Source organism: Sarcophilus harrisii, chromosome 1 (assembly GCF_902635505.1).
Source record: "Sarcophilus harrisii chromosome 1, mSarHar1.11, whole genome shotgun sequence".
Taxonomy (NCBI): domain Eukaryota; kingdom Metazoa; phylum Chordata; class Mammalia; order Dasyuromorphia; family Dasyuridae; genus Sarcophilus; species Sarcophilus harrisii.
In genome coordinates, this window is record NC_045426.1 from 403292649 (window position 1) to 403308558 (window position 15910).

The 15910-nt window shown below is 33.1% G+C and overlaps 1 protein-coding gene across 5 annotated transcripts in view; it reads left to right on the forward strand.

Moving 5' to 3' along the window:
- The window catches only part of TRIO (trio Rho guanine nucleotide exchange factor), a 276800-nt gene that overhangs the window by 11314 nt on the left and 249576 nt on the right, over window positions 1–15910 (forward strand). For all 5 annotated transcript variants that reach the window (XM_031946133.1, XM_031946134.1, XM_031946135.1 and 2 more), the window contains exons 3-5: window positions 1327–1839; window positions 3134–3256; window positions 11738–11929. In XM_031946133.1, the coding sequence (XP_031801993.1) occupies window positions 1327–1839; window positions 3134–3256; window positions 11738–11929 (828 nt within the window). The remainder of the gene's footprint in view (window positions 1–1326; window positions 1840–3133; window positions 3257–11737; window positions 11930–15910) is intronic.

Genomic DNA, 15910 nt, shown 5'->3' on the forward strand with positions numbered 1-15910 from the left:
GGCTAGCTCCTCTCATTTTACAATTGAAGAGATTTAATGAGAATAAAGTAATATGTTCAAAGTTATTTAAACATTAAGTAGCTGAATCAATTGCACACCATATAGATTCATTACCCCATCTCAACATTTTTTCATGCTCCATGCTACCTTCTAGTATTCACTTTTTAAAAGGGAAGCAGATTATTAGCTTTCCTTGCGTTTTTACTATTGTAAAAGGAGAAGGGAAAAGAAATAAACATTTACATAGTGTATACTGTGAATTGGGTACTGTGTTAAGCTAATCATTTCTGTCCCCTAGTTAAATTATTTTTACTAGTTTCAGCAGGATATGTAATTGTCTTCCTGTACATGATAAAGGACTTGGGAGCAGACAAACTGAAGTTTGTTTGAAAAGAGCTATCCAGCCTATCAACGAAGGAGTAGTAGAGAAATGTCAGTTCGCAGGCCAGAAATAACTTTGGAAAACAATGAAAGCAGAGTTTGTTTGCTTTTTTTTTTTTTTAACAGAATACTCAGTTTACACATGCAGGGAACCTCAAAGGCCATTTATTACAACCTTCTCATATTACAAATGAAGAAACTGAGTCCCAATGACATTGTAACTTTGCCCACATTCCTGTAATTCATAAGTGTCAGGTTCTCTAACCATTCTCTCTAGAGCCAGGTTTCTTTACATTTTTTCCACTGTAATTACCACAGAGTTTTCAGTAGGGAGAGAGATGATTGTAATGGCATACTTTATTAAGGAGGGAGACTGAAGGTCAAGAAACTAGTGACTCTTTTTTGATGTTCACTTGAATTTTGTTTTATTATTCATTTTCTTTCCTTTTTGATCTGATTTTCCTTTTGGAACAAGAGAATTGTATAAATATATTTACACATATTGGACTTAATATATATTTTAACATGTTAAAAAAAAAAAAAACTAGTCAGAGTGAAATTCTGTTGCATCTGCCTTATGCTTACATTTTGGGAACTCATGTCACGGTTAAATAGCCTCCAATCAGTTAGTGTCACTATTTCTCGAAAAGAAACTAATTGATTTCTAATCTAGCTCCAATCAAAATATGTCAGGTTCTACAAAGGGAATGTTCTCTCTAAACATTTATGTGATGCTTTTATGAATTCACCCTCTTGCTGACCATGCTGCTTTTTTTTTTAATGGGAAAGGAACAAGGTTATTTTTTTTTTCCTTTTGCCATGTAAATAAATTACTTTCCTTAAGTTTTAAAATCCATGACAGAGCAACAAAAATAGCACTGAAATTATAATACAGAAATGTGAATTCTTAATTTTCTCATTTATGTTTTTTTTTTTTTAATAAAGACAAATATGGTCTCTTTAGAAGGCCTCACCAAAGTAGTTGATCCTTCTCAGCTAACACCTGAATTTGAGGGCTGCCTGGAATATAACCATGAAGAATGGATAGAAATCAGAGTGGCTTTTGAAGACTACATTAGCAATGCAACCCACATGCTCTCTAGACTGGAGGAACTTCAGGACATCCTAGCAAAGAAGGAGCTGCCTCAGGATTTGGAGGGGGCTCGCAATATGATTGAGGAACATTCTCAGTTGAAGAAGAAAGTGATTAAAGCCCCCATAGAGGACTTGGATTTGGAGGGACAGAAGCTACTTCAGCGAATACAGAGCAGCAATAGCTTTCCCAAAAAGAACTCTGGGTCAGGGAATGCAGACTTGCAGAATCTCTTGCCCAAAGTGTCCACCATGTTGGATAGACTGCACTCTACACGGCAGCATCTGCATCAGATGTGGCATGTGAGGAAGCTAAAACTGGACCAGTGTTTTCAGCTGAGGCTGTTTGAACAGGATGCTGAAAAGGTAAAAGAGAGAAATACAGAGAATGTGAGATGGAGGGAGTGAGGGAACAGTGCCCCGATTTCTCATGACCAAGATTTAGTTTAGCTGCTTTAATGAAATGAAAGACAAGACAAAAACTTTGAAATGCTAGTCTGTATTAGTTCTATTTGTTACAAATCCAGTAAGTTCCTATTTGATGACTTTCATTTAACTACATTTTTATGCCTCGGAAATCTTGATTGAATAGTTACTGACCATTTGGTCTTTGAGTACTATCTCGAGAAGGACGATGTACTGTTTTAATTATAAGAATGGATTACTAAAAGCAATTAAATGTGTTTACTATTAATGACTAATATCCTCATAAGTGGTGATAGAATATTAAGTTTTCTAGCAGAGGGACATTGTTACTGGAATTAATAAACTTGTTAAAAATGGTTGTCTGGGTAATATAAAAAATAAGTACCCACAGTGTCATGTTTTATTCTTGTATTTTAGACAGAACAGTTGTGTGAAAGTCAACCCTAGGCATTTACTTGCTAATTCAACTGCAATGATATGTGAAAATAGAGCATTTATTTATAGAAATGTGTTGTGAGCCCCAAACATGGGGTGAGTTAGTCACTCTTAATTTGTGTTCATTGAAATTTCTTCATGGATGAAAGGATATTTTGTAGTCTGGAGAAAAATAAGATCTACATCTGTGAAACAAAACAATTACTTGTAAGTGATGTAGATCACATAATATACGGTAGTGTTTTGAAAATATTTAATATGTGTATCATTTTTGTGGTTTTGTTTTTTGTTTTTTTAAGGAGTGTCTTCCTCCTCTGTTTATGGAGAAAACAGATATGCAACTCTGGTACTGTGGTTCAAGTCTGGCCAGCTGTTAATTGATATTCATTTCCCAGGCCCCATAACTGGTCCCTTGAGCATAATGATCCTTCCTTTGCAATTGACAACTTTTTCTCAGGATTATCTGTATGGAACTCCCATGAAAGCTATCATCTTTGTTTCCAAAATTCCTTTTGTAAGAAGAGCCTAATTTTAAAAATTTAGCCATACACTGAAATCCATTCAAAAACTAGAATTTATTTTATTTTATTATTATTATTATTTTTACTATTGGGTTCTTTCAGGAATAATGTAATAAAACTGAGTAGAAGTTTAGAGGAAAGAACATTGAACTGAATTTGCTCTGGGTTCTAGACCTAGCCTTATCACGTTAGCTTGATGCCATTGTACCTGAATATGATGCCATTATGTTTTGCAAAGTGATCTTGAGCTGTGTGTTGATTTTTTTTCTTTCTTATAGATGTTTGACTGGATCACACACAACAAAGGCCTGTTCTTAAACAGCTACACTGAGATAGGAACAAGTCATCCACATGCTATGGAACTTCAGACGCAGCACAATCACTTTGCCATGAATTGTATGGTAAGATATTCTGAGAATAGTTTTGTATTTTGAGTGTAATAGTGTCCTGGACCTGTGAGAAAGAATATTGAGTTTTCAGGAAGAACGGCCTTTTTGAATGTAGCAGCTTTTTTCTAAATGGCACTTGTTTCCCTACACTTCCAATTTAACTAAGTAGCTCTTTAAAAAAAGTAGAATAGATAAGGAAAAAATAGTAAACTGATAAAAATTAAAACTGAAGATTTTTCCAATTCAGAATTGTTATTTCTTAAACCATGGTTTTGAGCTATCCTGAAAACACACAGGAATCTGCAGCAAAGCAGCATAATGATTTCCAAAGAAGAAAGTGACTCAACCTTATTACAATGATTTTTGTGGGTCTCAGAGGTGACAATGAGTCATCCTGGGACTGGAGTAAGCCAGATCTTTGTCTCCAGACAGTCTTGTTGAAGCTTATGTACACCTTCTCAGAATGTTTTTAAATGAATACAATAAAATATTTAGGAATACAAAGGACACCAATTATATAAGATACAGTTTTCAAATTATTTTTAAAAAGAAAACAAATTCATAGACCTTCAGGTTAAAAACTGCTGAATTAGAGCAATTAATTAGTTTAGTAGATTGACTGTTGTGGAATCATTCATAGAGTAAAGGTCTAGGTTAAACTATTATCCAAAAATTCATCTAACATCAGCAACATTCACCTGATTCACAAGATAAATATCTTGAACCTGAGGAATCTTTGTATGAATATTACATTGGTGAATCACAAAAAGACATGAATTGCTTTTCAGAAATAATCCTACAAATAGGTAGACTAAACTTAAAATTATTTTTGAAGGAGAATATAGTCATTTCTAGAAAGACCTAAGCTACTAGAACTGTTTCATTGAAAGCTAAGAAATACTAGATTTTTCTTAGGAGTAATTCTAACAAGAGCATATTTGATGGTAGAGAATTTTCTTCTGTGGTTGAGAGATTAGCCACATTGAAACAGTCTTTAATATCTGAATTGAAGCAGGGCATTGAAGTAACATGAAGATAGAAGCTAAAGGTAATTTCCCAGTTTAATTTTTGTTGGCTAAAATGACGAGAGTTTGGATAGAATAAAAGATTTGCTAAAATAGCAAAAGGATGAAGTTGTATTATAAATGCCAGCTGGCCGTCATCTCTTAACTTTACATTCAAAATGAAGGAGAGGACTAGAATTGTCTGTTCAGATTTCTTTTGGGGGAAAAAATGCAGGAGAGAAGAAGAAGAATCACAAAAATATGGGCAGACATTGCCATATATATTAAGCTCTGGGAACATAAGGATGAAAGAAGAACAAATCCTGCCTTTTAGAGGGACTGATAGTGTAATAGTGTAAAGGCTTATAAATATATTTATCTCTTGCATATGTGCAAAATAAATACAAAATATTTTGGGGAGGAGGGTTTATGAAGATCAGGAAAGACTTCATAAAGTTGGTAGTACTTGAGCAATGTCTTGAAGGAACTGAAGAATTCCAAGAGATAGAGATGAAGAAAAATGCATTGTAGGTATGAGATAAAGCCAATGCAAAAGTCCCATGATAGAAGGTTTTGTGTGAGAAGGCAGTGCAATCAACATTAGATTTAACATCTAAGGACCTAGATTCAGATTCCCACTTTGTCACTTAATACTTATTTGACTTTAGGCAAGTATTAATCTATAAAATGAGAAGATGGTACTAGTTGATCTCTAAGATCATTTCGCCTCTAAACCTATTATCCTACTTTCCAAAGCCAAAGAGTATTTGCTTTCTTTATTTTGCTTCCTTTTTTTTAATATGAGACAAGTTCTGAATATAAAGTTCCTTTTGCTATAAAATGTGCTACCTGTGACTGACTTAAGCTACCTATAAATATTTATTCACAGAGGTCTTTGTAAGAATTGCCTAGGAGTTTGAAAAGTTAGACTTATGCTTGATCATCATGTTTTCAAAGGTGTAACAGCTAATGTCTATTAAAGATTGAAGAGCTTCCTTTTTAAAAAAGATGATAGGATTTGTGGTGTAGGGGCAAAGACTTGAGTCTGTAGATGAAAGGAATAAATAAGACAAAGACTAATATGTTTTTTCTCCCCTAAATACAATGACCACTCTTCATAGATTTTATGAATCCTTTTTATAATAAGAAAATATCATTGATTTGGCAGACTGCCCTATAAAAGGCACAGGGACATCTCATTTTAGGAAAAACACCATTTGGGCACATACTACATAGGACTGAACAATGCAGTGGATTAGTCTCTAATGGTCCAGAAGAGAAATCTTCCAAAAAGAATTGGGTCCATTCTGGATCCGCATTCTGAAAATTACCTGCTCCTTTGATTGATTAAATATCTATCCTGTCCCTTTGTAGGGATTTAATTTAAGCAACATTCATTATTTACTAGTAAATAATCAAAATTAGGTAGAGGATGCCTGCAATATTTGTTATATTTAGAATGCTTGTCTTGGACTGCCCAGGTTTTGCCATGATAATCAGTAATCTCTACCAGTGCTAATGGGATTAGGCCTTGGAATAGGCCCTTGTGATTCAGAGCAGTTCATTCCCTCAGTGTCTGCTGTTCTGGGACTTGACAGACGCAGCCTTACTACTCTAGCCCTACCCAGAGAATCATAGCAGGCTATGATTTGCCCTTTTGGTAAGTCCCAGTCTTTATATCTGAGTTATCTCAATGGGAACTCCTTTGGTCAGAAAAAATTAGAATTGTCCCTGTTCTATCATTACATGGTATAATGTTGCAGTATTGAGCCCCACAATCCAGATGCTCTCGCAACATGTTTAAACCTCTAGTCCTGAAAGAAAATGACTCTCTTCCAGTCTCTTTCTGTTTTTTTTTCCCCCTCAAAATGTCCTCATAGATGGGATTCCCTCTTTGAGGTTTTCCAGAAATTCTGCCCAAGGCAAGAAGTGTTGAGCTGACAGCTAGCCTGTGGCTGCTTATCATCTTATCATAACTCCCAGCTACTATAAATTTGTGCATTAAACTTGCTACCCTCTTGGGCTTATTTGATCTGCCTTCAGGTCTCTGAGGCCCTCTTTCCATCAATTCTTCAATTGACCATATCTGTTTTCAATATTATTGAAGAACACCATTGAATTCAAAGAAAAAATATGCAGAAGTGTCATGCTTTTCTTTTATAGTTTGCTCCTTTCAAGGATTGTTTGGCAGTATAGTGAAAATAATGAAATTTGTTTCCCTTCCCTTCTCTTTTTTCCCTCCAATTTTTCCAGGAGAATCATTCAATAAGCTTGCGCTGAGAATCACTCTGTTCTCTTTTGTTCTTTTTTTCCCATTTTATAGATGAGATGGAGATTTTTGAGAAGTTAAGTGATTTGCCTACAGTTTGAGGTAGAATTTGAATTTAGGTCTCCTGACTAGAAGTTTAAGACTTTGTTCAATAAATCAGAAGTATCATACATGCAGGGAACTAGATTAAAATTTTATCAGGAAATATTTAACAAAATAAATCAAACTACAATAAGATATAGATTTTATTAATATGTGTTTTTCCAACTCAATATATGGGCCATAGGTATCTTTATATATAGTTTGGTGGCCCTTGTTTCTATTTGAGTTTACACTACTGTTATATATCACATGCATTGTTTGTGTACAGTAAATTTCTATGAATTTATCCTATAGGCATTAAAGAGCTAGTGAAGATTTTAGAGCTAAGAAGTGATAAAATCATATTTTGTGGAGTATTATCTTTCATTAAAATTAGGGAAAGAGAAAATGAATAAATATGACCATATCTCTGAATCATAAAAGACTTGTTATGAAGCATTTAAGAACTTTATTAATATTTAGAGAAATCAGAACTAGATAGTGCTTGAGAATGGCTAGAACATATGGAAACTGTGAGGAGTGCAGTATTGAACTAGTGATATGTCATTATTTTATTTGGTGTCTTTTGCCAGTTAAGCACTTATTTGCCTTTCGAACTTTAACAAAATTAAAAATTTATAGAATGTTAATGAGAATCAAAAATAGCTCTTTTCTCTCTTTTCCTGTGTCTCAGTATAACATCTACAGACTTAATTTGATCCCATCATGATTAGGATGCCTATGTGACTTGGCAGTGGCAAATTAATTTTTATGTACCACAATCTCTGCATTATGCAAAAATAAAAAACCTTCTAGTATTATTAGTTATTTTCATAAGCATCTCACTAAAGTATTAAATAATCTTGGCAAATGATATGAGAAGTATTTATTAAATAGGGAATGAAGTTTAAATTGGAGAGAGCAAAGTGAAGAAATATGGCCTACATATTCTGTTCACACAAATTATAAATACATGTTTATTATCAAGAACTCAAATCTTTCCATTATATAGATACATATAATCCCAGGATATTAAAATAGTGATTTTCCAAAAATGTTATGAAATGTAATTGTTCTCTATGTATTTGTATTATATGAGCTTTGTCTGAAAGAATATATTTCATGAAATGCTTGAGAAGAAAGATATACCATCTAAATATCTGTGTAAATATAATCCTCGAAGGAAAAAGACAGAGCTTCTTACTTTTATAGTAGACAATTAATGTTTCCCAAAATATTAGTTCCCTCAGTTTACTTACATTTATATTAATTTTTTAAAAAAAACTTGTATGAATAAAAAGTCACATGGACACGTGCTTCTACTTTCCCCAGCCTTAGCTCCCAGTATCTGTAGGAAGTTGGTCTAGTCTTGGCTCAGAATAGTATTAAGAGAGCAAAGAATGCCAGTAGAATGAACTTTAGGAAAGTATATTGTCCATTTCATCTTGTAGTGTCTCTAGAATGTCTAGACTAGGGCCAACTTTGGAGTATGTGTTTATTTTCTTATAGACAAAGAAATGAATAAAGAAGAATCAAGATAAGATTTTTGAAACATTCAGTTTTTGTAGCCACTTCTTAGAAAAGCATCTTGCTATCATCCTAACTCGAACTTGATGTTTCTAGGACGTTAGCTAATCCAAAGAGGTACATTTAATATATCTGTTATATACTCTGTTCTTTCTTAATTAAAAGAAATCTCTCATTTGTCATCTTTCCTCTGCAAATCAGATTTTTTTTTTAAAGACAATCACAGGAAAACAAGTTGTATAAACTGCAAAACTGAATGACTGGGAGAGAAGTCTCTCACAGTATGAGTTTAGAAATATCTCCACTCTAGCCCAGGTACCCTTTTGCCTGTCTGCCCCAACCCCACACTCCCTTTAAAAAAGGAATCAGAAACTTTGTTTTTTTCATACCCATTCCCATCTCCACATGAAGAATGCAATACCACTTTTCTCCTTTTAAGATGAAAACGGAATCTATAAAATTCTAATTTTATAATAGGCTTCATTTTCTGCTGATAAGACATATGGTCTGGATGACCATGAACAATTTAATTTCACTGGAGTTCAATTTATTCATCTATAAAATAAATGAATAGGACTAGATGATATTTATTTATTCACTAAGCATTAAATACCTATTATGTATTAAATACTATGAAACATTGAGGCTTCAATGACAAACATAAAACAGTATGATGGTCCTTTTCAGCATTAAATCTATACATTGCTCTATGGGAGGGAGGGGAGAATCTTAATATCAAACCAGTCAAATTTACAAGCTTTAAATGTCAGAATGGCATAAGACTATGCTGTGACCCAAACATATATGATGATTTTGGTTTCTTGGAATCCCTTGACATTCTTCCATGTGCTTAAAAGAAATAAAAAGTTCCAATCAATCCAGTGTAGTTAGTTCCCTATAACAATACCTAAGTAACTCAGTGGTGTATTAGATAATTATTTTATAGGTAAAATTCTCAAAATATGTGGCAAAATATCAAGACATCAACTTTTCCTTGGAATTTCACAGTCTTTCAAAATGGCTATTGAAAACAAGTCTGAGTCTCTCAATTCTAAAGAATAGCAAGGCAAAAACCTCTTTATAGCACAAGGAAACATAATTGAAAGGAAGGAAGGAAGGGAAAAAGGTAGGAATAAAGGAAGGAAGATAGGTAGAAAGAAAAGAAAGAAGATAGGAAGAAAGGGAAGAAGAGAAGGATAGAAAAAAGGCAAAGGAGAAAGAAAAGATTTGCTTTGTACCAGCAACGTGTCAAAGGCTTTACAAATATTATCTTATTTGATTCTCTCAAAAGCTGTAGGTGCTATTATTTATCCCCATTTTAAAAGGAAACTGAGGTAGACAAAAGTTGTAACTTGCCCATTATCACAATATTACCTGTTCGTAGTCAAATTTGAATTCAGCATTTTCTGACTCTAGGCTTATGTGCACCATTCACTGTGCCACCTGACTAGTCAGGGCACACTTTTTTTTAAATCACGTCATTGCATGTAAACTCTTTGAAAACAGGGACTATTTCAATTTTGCCTCATAGCAGCACTACACCCATGGTGAATATTTTATGAATGTTAGTTGAATGAGTCAATCTAGAAATTATTTATGAAGTTTTTTCTTGTCTCCTTCGTTGTGCTAGGTATTAAGAAACATAATAAGAAACAGAGGTGCTAAAGGAAGTCATTCCTTTAGGGAGATGAAATTAATACATAGGAAATAATAAATGATCAAATTAAATGCCAAATGGTTAAAGTGCCCATAAAATTAAGGAGAGGGAGACGTCAATATCAGCAATTCTTATGAATGGGACCCAGCAAATACATAATGCAGCTGCTCCAAACTGTTACATCATTCTTAAATCCAGAAATATTTCTGTACTTTTCAAAACCACCTGCTAGACAACCTTTGACAGAAAAGTAATGTATATGGCAGTTTTATTATCACTTGACTTAAAGTATGCTAAATAAACAAAGCAGAAAGCCCCATTAAAAAGTACTGTAAGACTTAAGCATTTAGAAATTTGCTTTATTGAATTTTAAAGTTAGTAAAACTAGTTCACGAGTGGCTTAATTTTATTTACTCTTCAGTCATACTTAATGACATTAATAGATTGAGTGGTTCCAAGTGCTTTTCTAAATATATATCTAGTTCATATATGGAAACTATTAAAATATTAAACAAATATATTTAAATACTTGAGTATATTCCTGATCGCTGCTAATGTGAATATACTCTTTTAAATGTTATAAACCTTCTTTATCCTGTGTGATGTTTGTCCATGGTCATTCATGAATCCTTCTTGAATGATCTCCTAGTTTTCTATCAGTCCTTGCTTCTATGTGTTCCTCTCTCATCTCTGGGGTCTCTTTTCCTTCCCTCTTACCACATGACTAGACTGCCTTCTCTTTTGATCATATATTGATGGATGTATTTTCAATTTATCAAATGTTTATTAAGCACCTACTGTATGGAAGGCATGATGCTAGTACTAGGGATACAAAGACAAAAGTAACACAATCACTGCTTCAAGTTACTTGCATTCATTTAGTAAGGAGGAATATTGATATCTTTTCTTCTTCTTGTAAGCAACTTATCTTTGTAAATATATTGTAATTCATCTACATTGTCCTAGGGTCACCTTCATTTTTAATGATTATAGTGTTCTGTGCTTTATAGGAATGATTTTATCAGTAAAAATTAATATTAAATTTTTTTCTTAATTTTAAAAATATATATTTATAATCTGGGGTTCTTAACCTGGACTCTTAAAGGTATCTAGAATTTTTTTTTTAATTTGATAATTGTATTTCAATACAGTTGGTTTTTTCTGTGACTGTGACTATCTAAAAACACTGTACTGAGAAGATGCCCATCAATTCCACCAGACTGCCAAAGAAGCCTTGACCTAAAAAAGATTATGAACCTTTGTCTTTTAAAAAAAAAAAAAAAAAAAATTGCTTTGTTCCCTCCCCACCTCATTCCCACATTCTGACAATAAATCCAGTTTAACCCAAAGACAAAAATTCTAACAATAGACTTAGAATTAGAAAACAAATAGGGTTTTTTATGTTTCTTTTCTCAGTTTTGTATCTTGGGAGAAATTAGAGTTCTCTTTCTCAGAACACATTCTCCCTGTCCCCATGAAGCTGCTTAAGCTTGCCCAGAATGGAGAGCTTGTGTGACAACAAATAGCCTTTGGTTGCTAAGTAAAGATTTTCAGTTTCTGGGTTCTCGTTAGAATCTGAAACATCAGGTTTCTTCAGCTCTGTGGGACTACTTCTCACTGAGTTTGCCATCTGGATGGTGTTCAGTACTCAAGGCCAAAGAATGAGTAATATTATATTTATATGTGCACATATGTGTGTGTGATTGCTGTCTACTTAACAATTATGCCTTTCAACCCAGCTGATTTTTAATTTTATAGTTTTAAATATAGAAATTAATGACAATATTTTATTGAAATTTAGACAGAAAATAATGTATATCAGGTGATTCTTCTATTATACACCTGATACTTGGATGAGTGGGTTGGGTTTGGGGGAAAACCATCTGGATTTCTTAGAAGGAAGTGTCTTTTGTTTGTCCCATTCTAATGGATCCTATTCTTCCCCCCTTCTGTAGAATGTGTATGTAAACATAAACCGCATCATGTCAGTAGCAAATCGCTTGGTAGAGTCTGGCCATTATGCTTCTCAGCAGATTAAGCAGATTGCCAATCAGCTGGAGCAAGAGTGGAAGGCTTTTGCTGCAGCCTTAGATGAACGAAGCACCTTACTGGACATGTCCTCCATCTTTCACCAGAAGGCTGAAAAGGTCAGTATATGTATAGATTGTAACCACATGTGTTTTATTTTTTTATTCCACTAATTAGAGCTCAAAATATATAGTCAATGTGACCATGCTGCTGTAAGAGACAGTCATCCTGAGAATTTTTTTGGGGGGGAGGATTAAATGTAAAGAACAAATTATTCAGATCAAAAGCTTTGGGTTTAGGTCTTGAACATGACTTACTCGGTGAATCTATAACCTTGGACAAACCAGTTAAATTCTCAGAGCCTTATTCTCTTCCTTTGTAAAATGGCTCAGTAAAAGTAATGCCTGCTTTATGTAGTTGTTTTGAAGTTCATTAATTAAAGTGAAATAATTTTTAAAATTAAAACTCTACATAAATGTAAGTTCATTTTCATTCTATGTGAATTAGATATTTGCTTCATTTTTTATTTGTTCTTAGATATCTTTAGTGTGACCATAAATTGTTGTTTTTCTTTCTTTCTTTTTTTATTTTTTTTTTTTTGGGTGGTTTATGGGTTTTTTCAATATACTTGGTTTAAAGAAAACCTCTTCTGGGGGGCTGGATTTAAATTTTTTAAAAGTTTTTTTTAACGGATTCTCTCCTTCCATACATATTCCTTTGTCTATGCTATGAGGAACAATAAATGAATGTTCTGAAGGAATGAGTCAGACTTTATACATGGATGGTGCAGTGGATCTATTTGTTATATGGAATCAGAAATCCTTGGTTCAAGGATTTTGCTTTCCTTTTACCTGAGGAACTATGAGATCACTGTTCTCATTTATAAAATGGTCATAATGATTCACAAAATGCCTACCTTATTGAGATGTTCTCTGACTCAAAGGAGAATATTTTAAGTGAAGCACTTTTTAATAGATAAATTTGACTCATTACATTCAAATGTAAAGTGTCATCTCAGAAGTATGAAACTCTTAGTAATGAATGTGATAAGAAATAAAGTTAGTTAATTTACTTTTCTAAGAAGAAATTTTCATATTTCTTGTGAAGAAGTAATATTGGGGGGAAAAGGAAGGGGAAAGCACGGTTTTAAGAGGCATCATTGCTCCCACTGACTTCCAAAACAAATCTAATCTGAGACTATTCTTTGTAAAAGAGTGCTGAAATCAATATAAATAGATAAAGGCCTGGGTTTGCATAAGGTTTCAGGAAGCCACTAAAATAGATGTTGCACAAGAAACTAATTAGCAGTGATCTCAGTTATCACAGTCCAAATAAAAAGCTGGAAAGAAGATTGACTTACTTTGGGCAGAAGTACTCATAGCAGCTTGCATGAAAAAGCTGTGAGTGGGGATTCTCTAGTCTAACTAGTACAGCTATTTCTGCTTAGTAGCAGAAGAAACAAATGAAAAGAACATAGTTTCTTGCATTGTAATTGTCACTTAATGTAAAATGTCACTTAATGGGAACAATCTCAATGTAAAATGATCTATGTAGACCTGAGGAATTCACACAGAATAAATTGCTCAGTAGAAGTGGAAAATATTCTAAATGTGACATGAGTTCCTTAGAATTAAAAAAATATATATATTTGGGTGTTTTCATATAATGGAAAGTACAAACTAGAGAGTTTAATCTGTGTTCACATCAATTTTGGAATAATACAGAAATATACTCACACAGTAATATTTTGCTAAAAATGTGTAAAGAGAAACACACACACACACACACACACACACACACACACTTCCAAAAAAACACAGTAAAATAAGTTAATCCAGAGCAGAGGTACCATGGGGGCTTAATTAAAGAATACCAATACTTGCCAGAAAGTAGCAAGAATCGAGGCCAAATTCATATTTACATGAATCATATATCAATGCTATTACTTTATTTGCTGAAGAGTAGAGTGGACGGGGTGACAATAATTGGTAACCAAGAAAAAACATTTGTTTTGTTTGTTTGTTTGTTTGTTTTTTGAGGCAATTGGGGTCAAATGACTTGTCCAGGATCACACAGCTAGGAAGTGCTAAGGATCTGACGTCACATTTGAACTCAGGTCTTCCTGACTTCAGGGTTGGTGCTCTATTCACTGCATCACCTAGCTTTCCCCAAGAGAGTTGCTTTTTAATTGCCTTTGCTTTCATTGCCAAGAACAAGGAAATTTTGTCTATTTTTATTTTCAGTACCATAAGCCCTTAATAATACTTATTATGCAAAAAATCTCAACAGGATAGCATATTAAGTCAAAATTATTAGAGGTAAATGCAAAGTTCATGTGATTATGATGGAGGAAGTACAGCTAAGTAGTAGTTTGTCTGAGAAAGGTCTTAAACTGTGAGATCAATATAAAATCATATGGTGATAAAGTGACCAAAAAAAAATTAACCTCATTTTGGATTACATTAAGAGAAGACTTCAAGGAATAAGGAAATGAGAGTCCCATTGTATCATTTCAGTCTTTATTAGGCTACAAATAAAATACTGGTTTTGCTTTTGAGCACAGTATTCTAAGGACATTGATAATTTGGAGAGATTTAAGAGGATAGCCATGTTAGTTGAAGGAATTAGATACATTTAGTTTGAAGATCACCCCAAAAGAAAAAAAAAAAAAAAGCTCAGTGAAGTTATGATGGAAATTTCCAATACTTGTATGTTTGTTTGGTAAAGGAGAGATTAAACCTGCCCTTTATAACCCCACAAAGAATAATTAGTAACTGTTTGGAAATCTTTAAGAGAAGAATTTAGTCTTGATGTAAGAGAAAATTTCCTAATGATTACAACTATATAGAATTGGAATAGGTTTCCTGGGAAGTTGGTGGGATCTCCCCCATTGGAAGTCTTTAAGAAAAAAAAATAGATAATTTCTTAGATATGTTATACAGAGATTATTTTTCAAGTAACAAATATATTGCTTGTTTGTGTTCCTTCCTACTCTGTAATTCTTTGGATACTAAATAAAATACTAAAAAAATTTTAGAGAGCATTTTAGTATAAAGTTTTTATGAATGAATGAAGTCTACAATGTGCTTTTTCATTTCCAGGAAGGCAGTTAGGGAAATAAGTAAACTTTGTTTTAAACTATGTTCATAGTCCTCATGAATGAACAAGCAATATTCAAATTAATAGGTTAAAATTTTAGATTATTAACATTTATCATGTGTCCTCTAGGTGGCATATTCAGATATTTTGCTAGGTGGGTTAAAGAATAAATTATATAAATAATTATAACTGTGTAAAAGAATAAAAAAATACAACATACACAGAACTTGGGGGATACGGTTGATATGTTCAAAACAATTCTCAAAGAAAAAAATTATTTTTCTGAAAGCATATATTAAGATAAAAGAAAAGGTAGATTCATCAACTTTAATATAGAATTTCAAAAATTAAAACAAAAACTCCCTCAAAAGGCACAAAAAGAGGAAATAATGAAAATTAAAGGAGAAAGAAATAAAATGAAAAAAACAAAAAGTGAAAATTGTTCAACACAACTAAGTTAGTTTCTTTTTTTAATGTCAGCAGAATTGGTGAACTTAAATTTAGCTTGTCAGTTCTCAAAACAAAATCAACTCTGAAAAAAAGAAGAAAATTACCTGTTTCTACATCTTTAAAATGAGCTGAATAGGGAAATAGCAAACTACTCCACTCTCTTTTCCATGAAGAGTCCAAATGAGGTCACAAAGAGTCAGATACAAGTGAAATGATTGAATAGCAATAAAACAAAAATTGTGCTTCTCAGAACTGAACATCATACTCTGAAAAAGACTAAATGGAGAATGCTTTTCCCCCCTTAAGTAGGAAGAGAAAAGAAAGAACCAACAGCAAAGAGACAGTCTGTACCAAAGTTTATGAGTTCATTTTGACCAAGAATCTGTTAAATTCCCCACTTACAATGGAGTGGGGAGATAGGGCTTTTATTATCTTGAGTGAAACTTCCTCTGTCACATATTAGAAAATTTATAATTTCATCAAAATGAAATCAATTATGTGTGCTAAGCATAAGCTATATCATAGGGTAGGGCTAGGTGGCTATATGATTA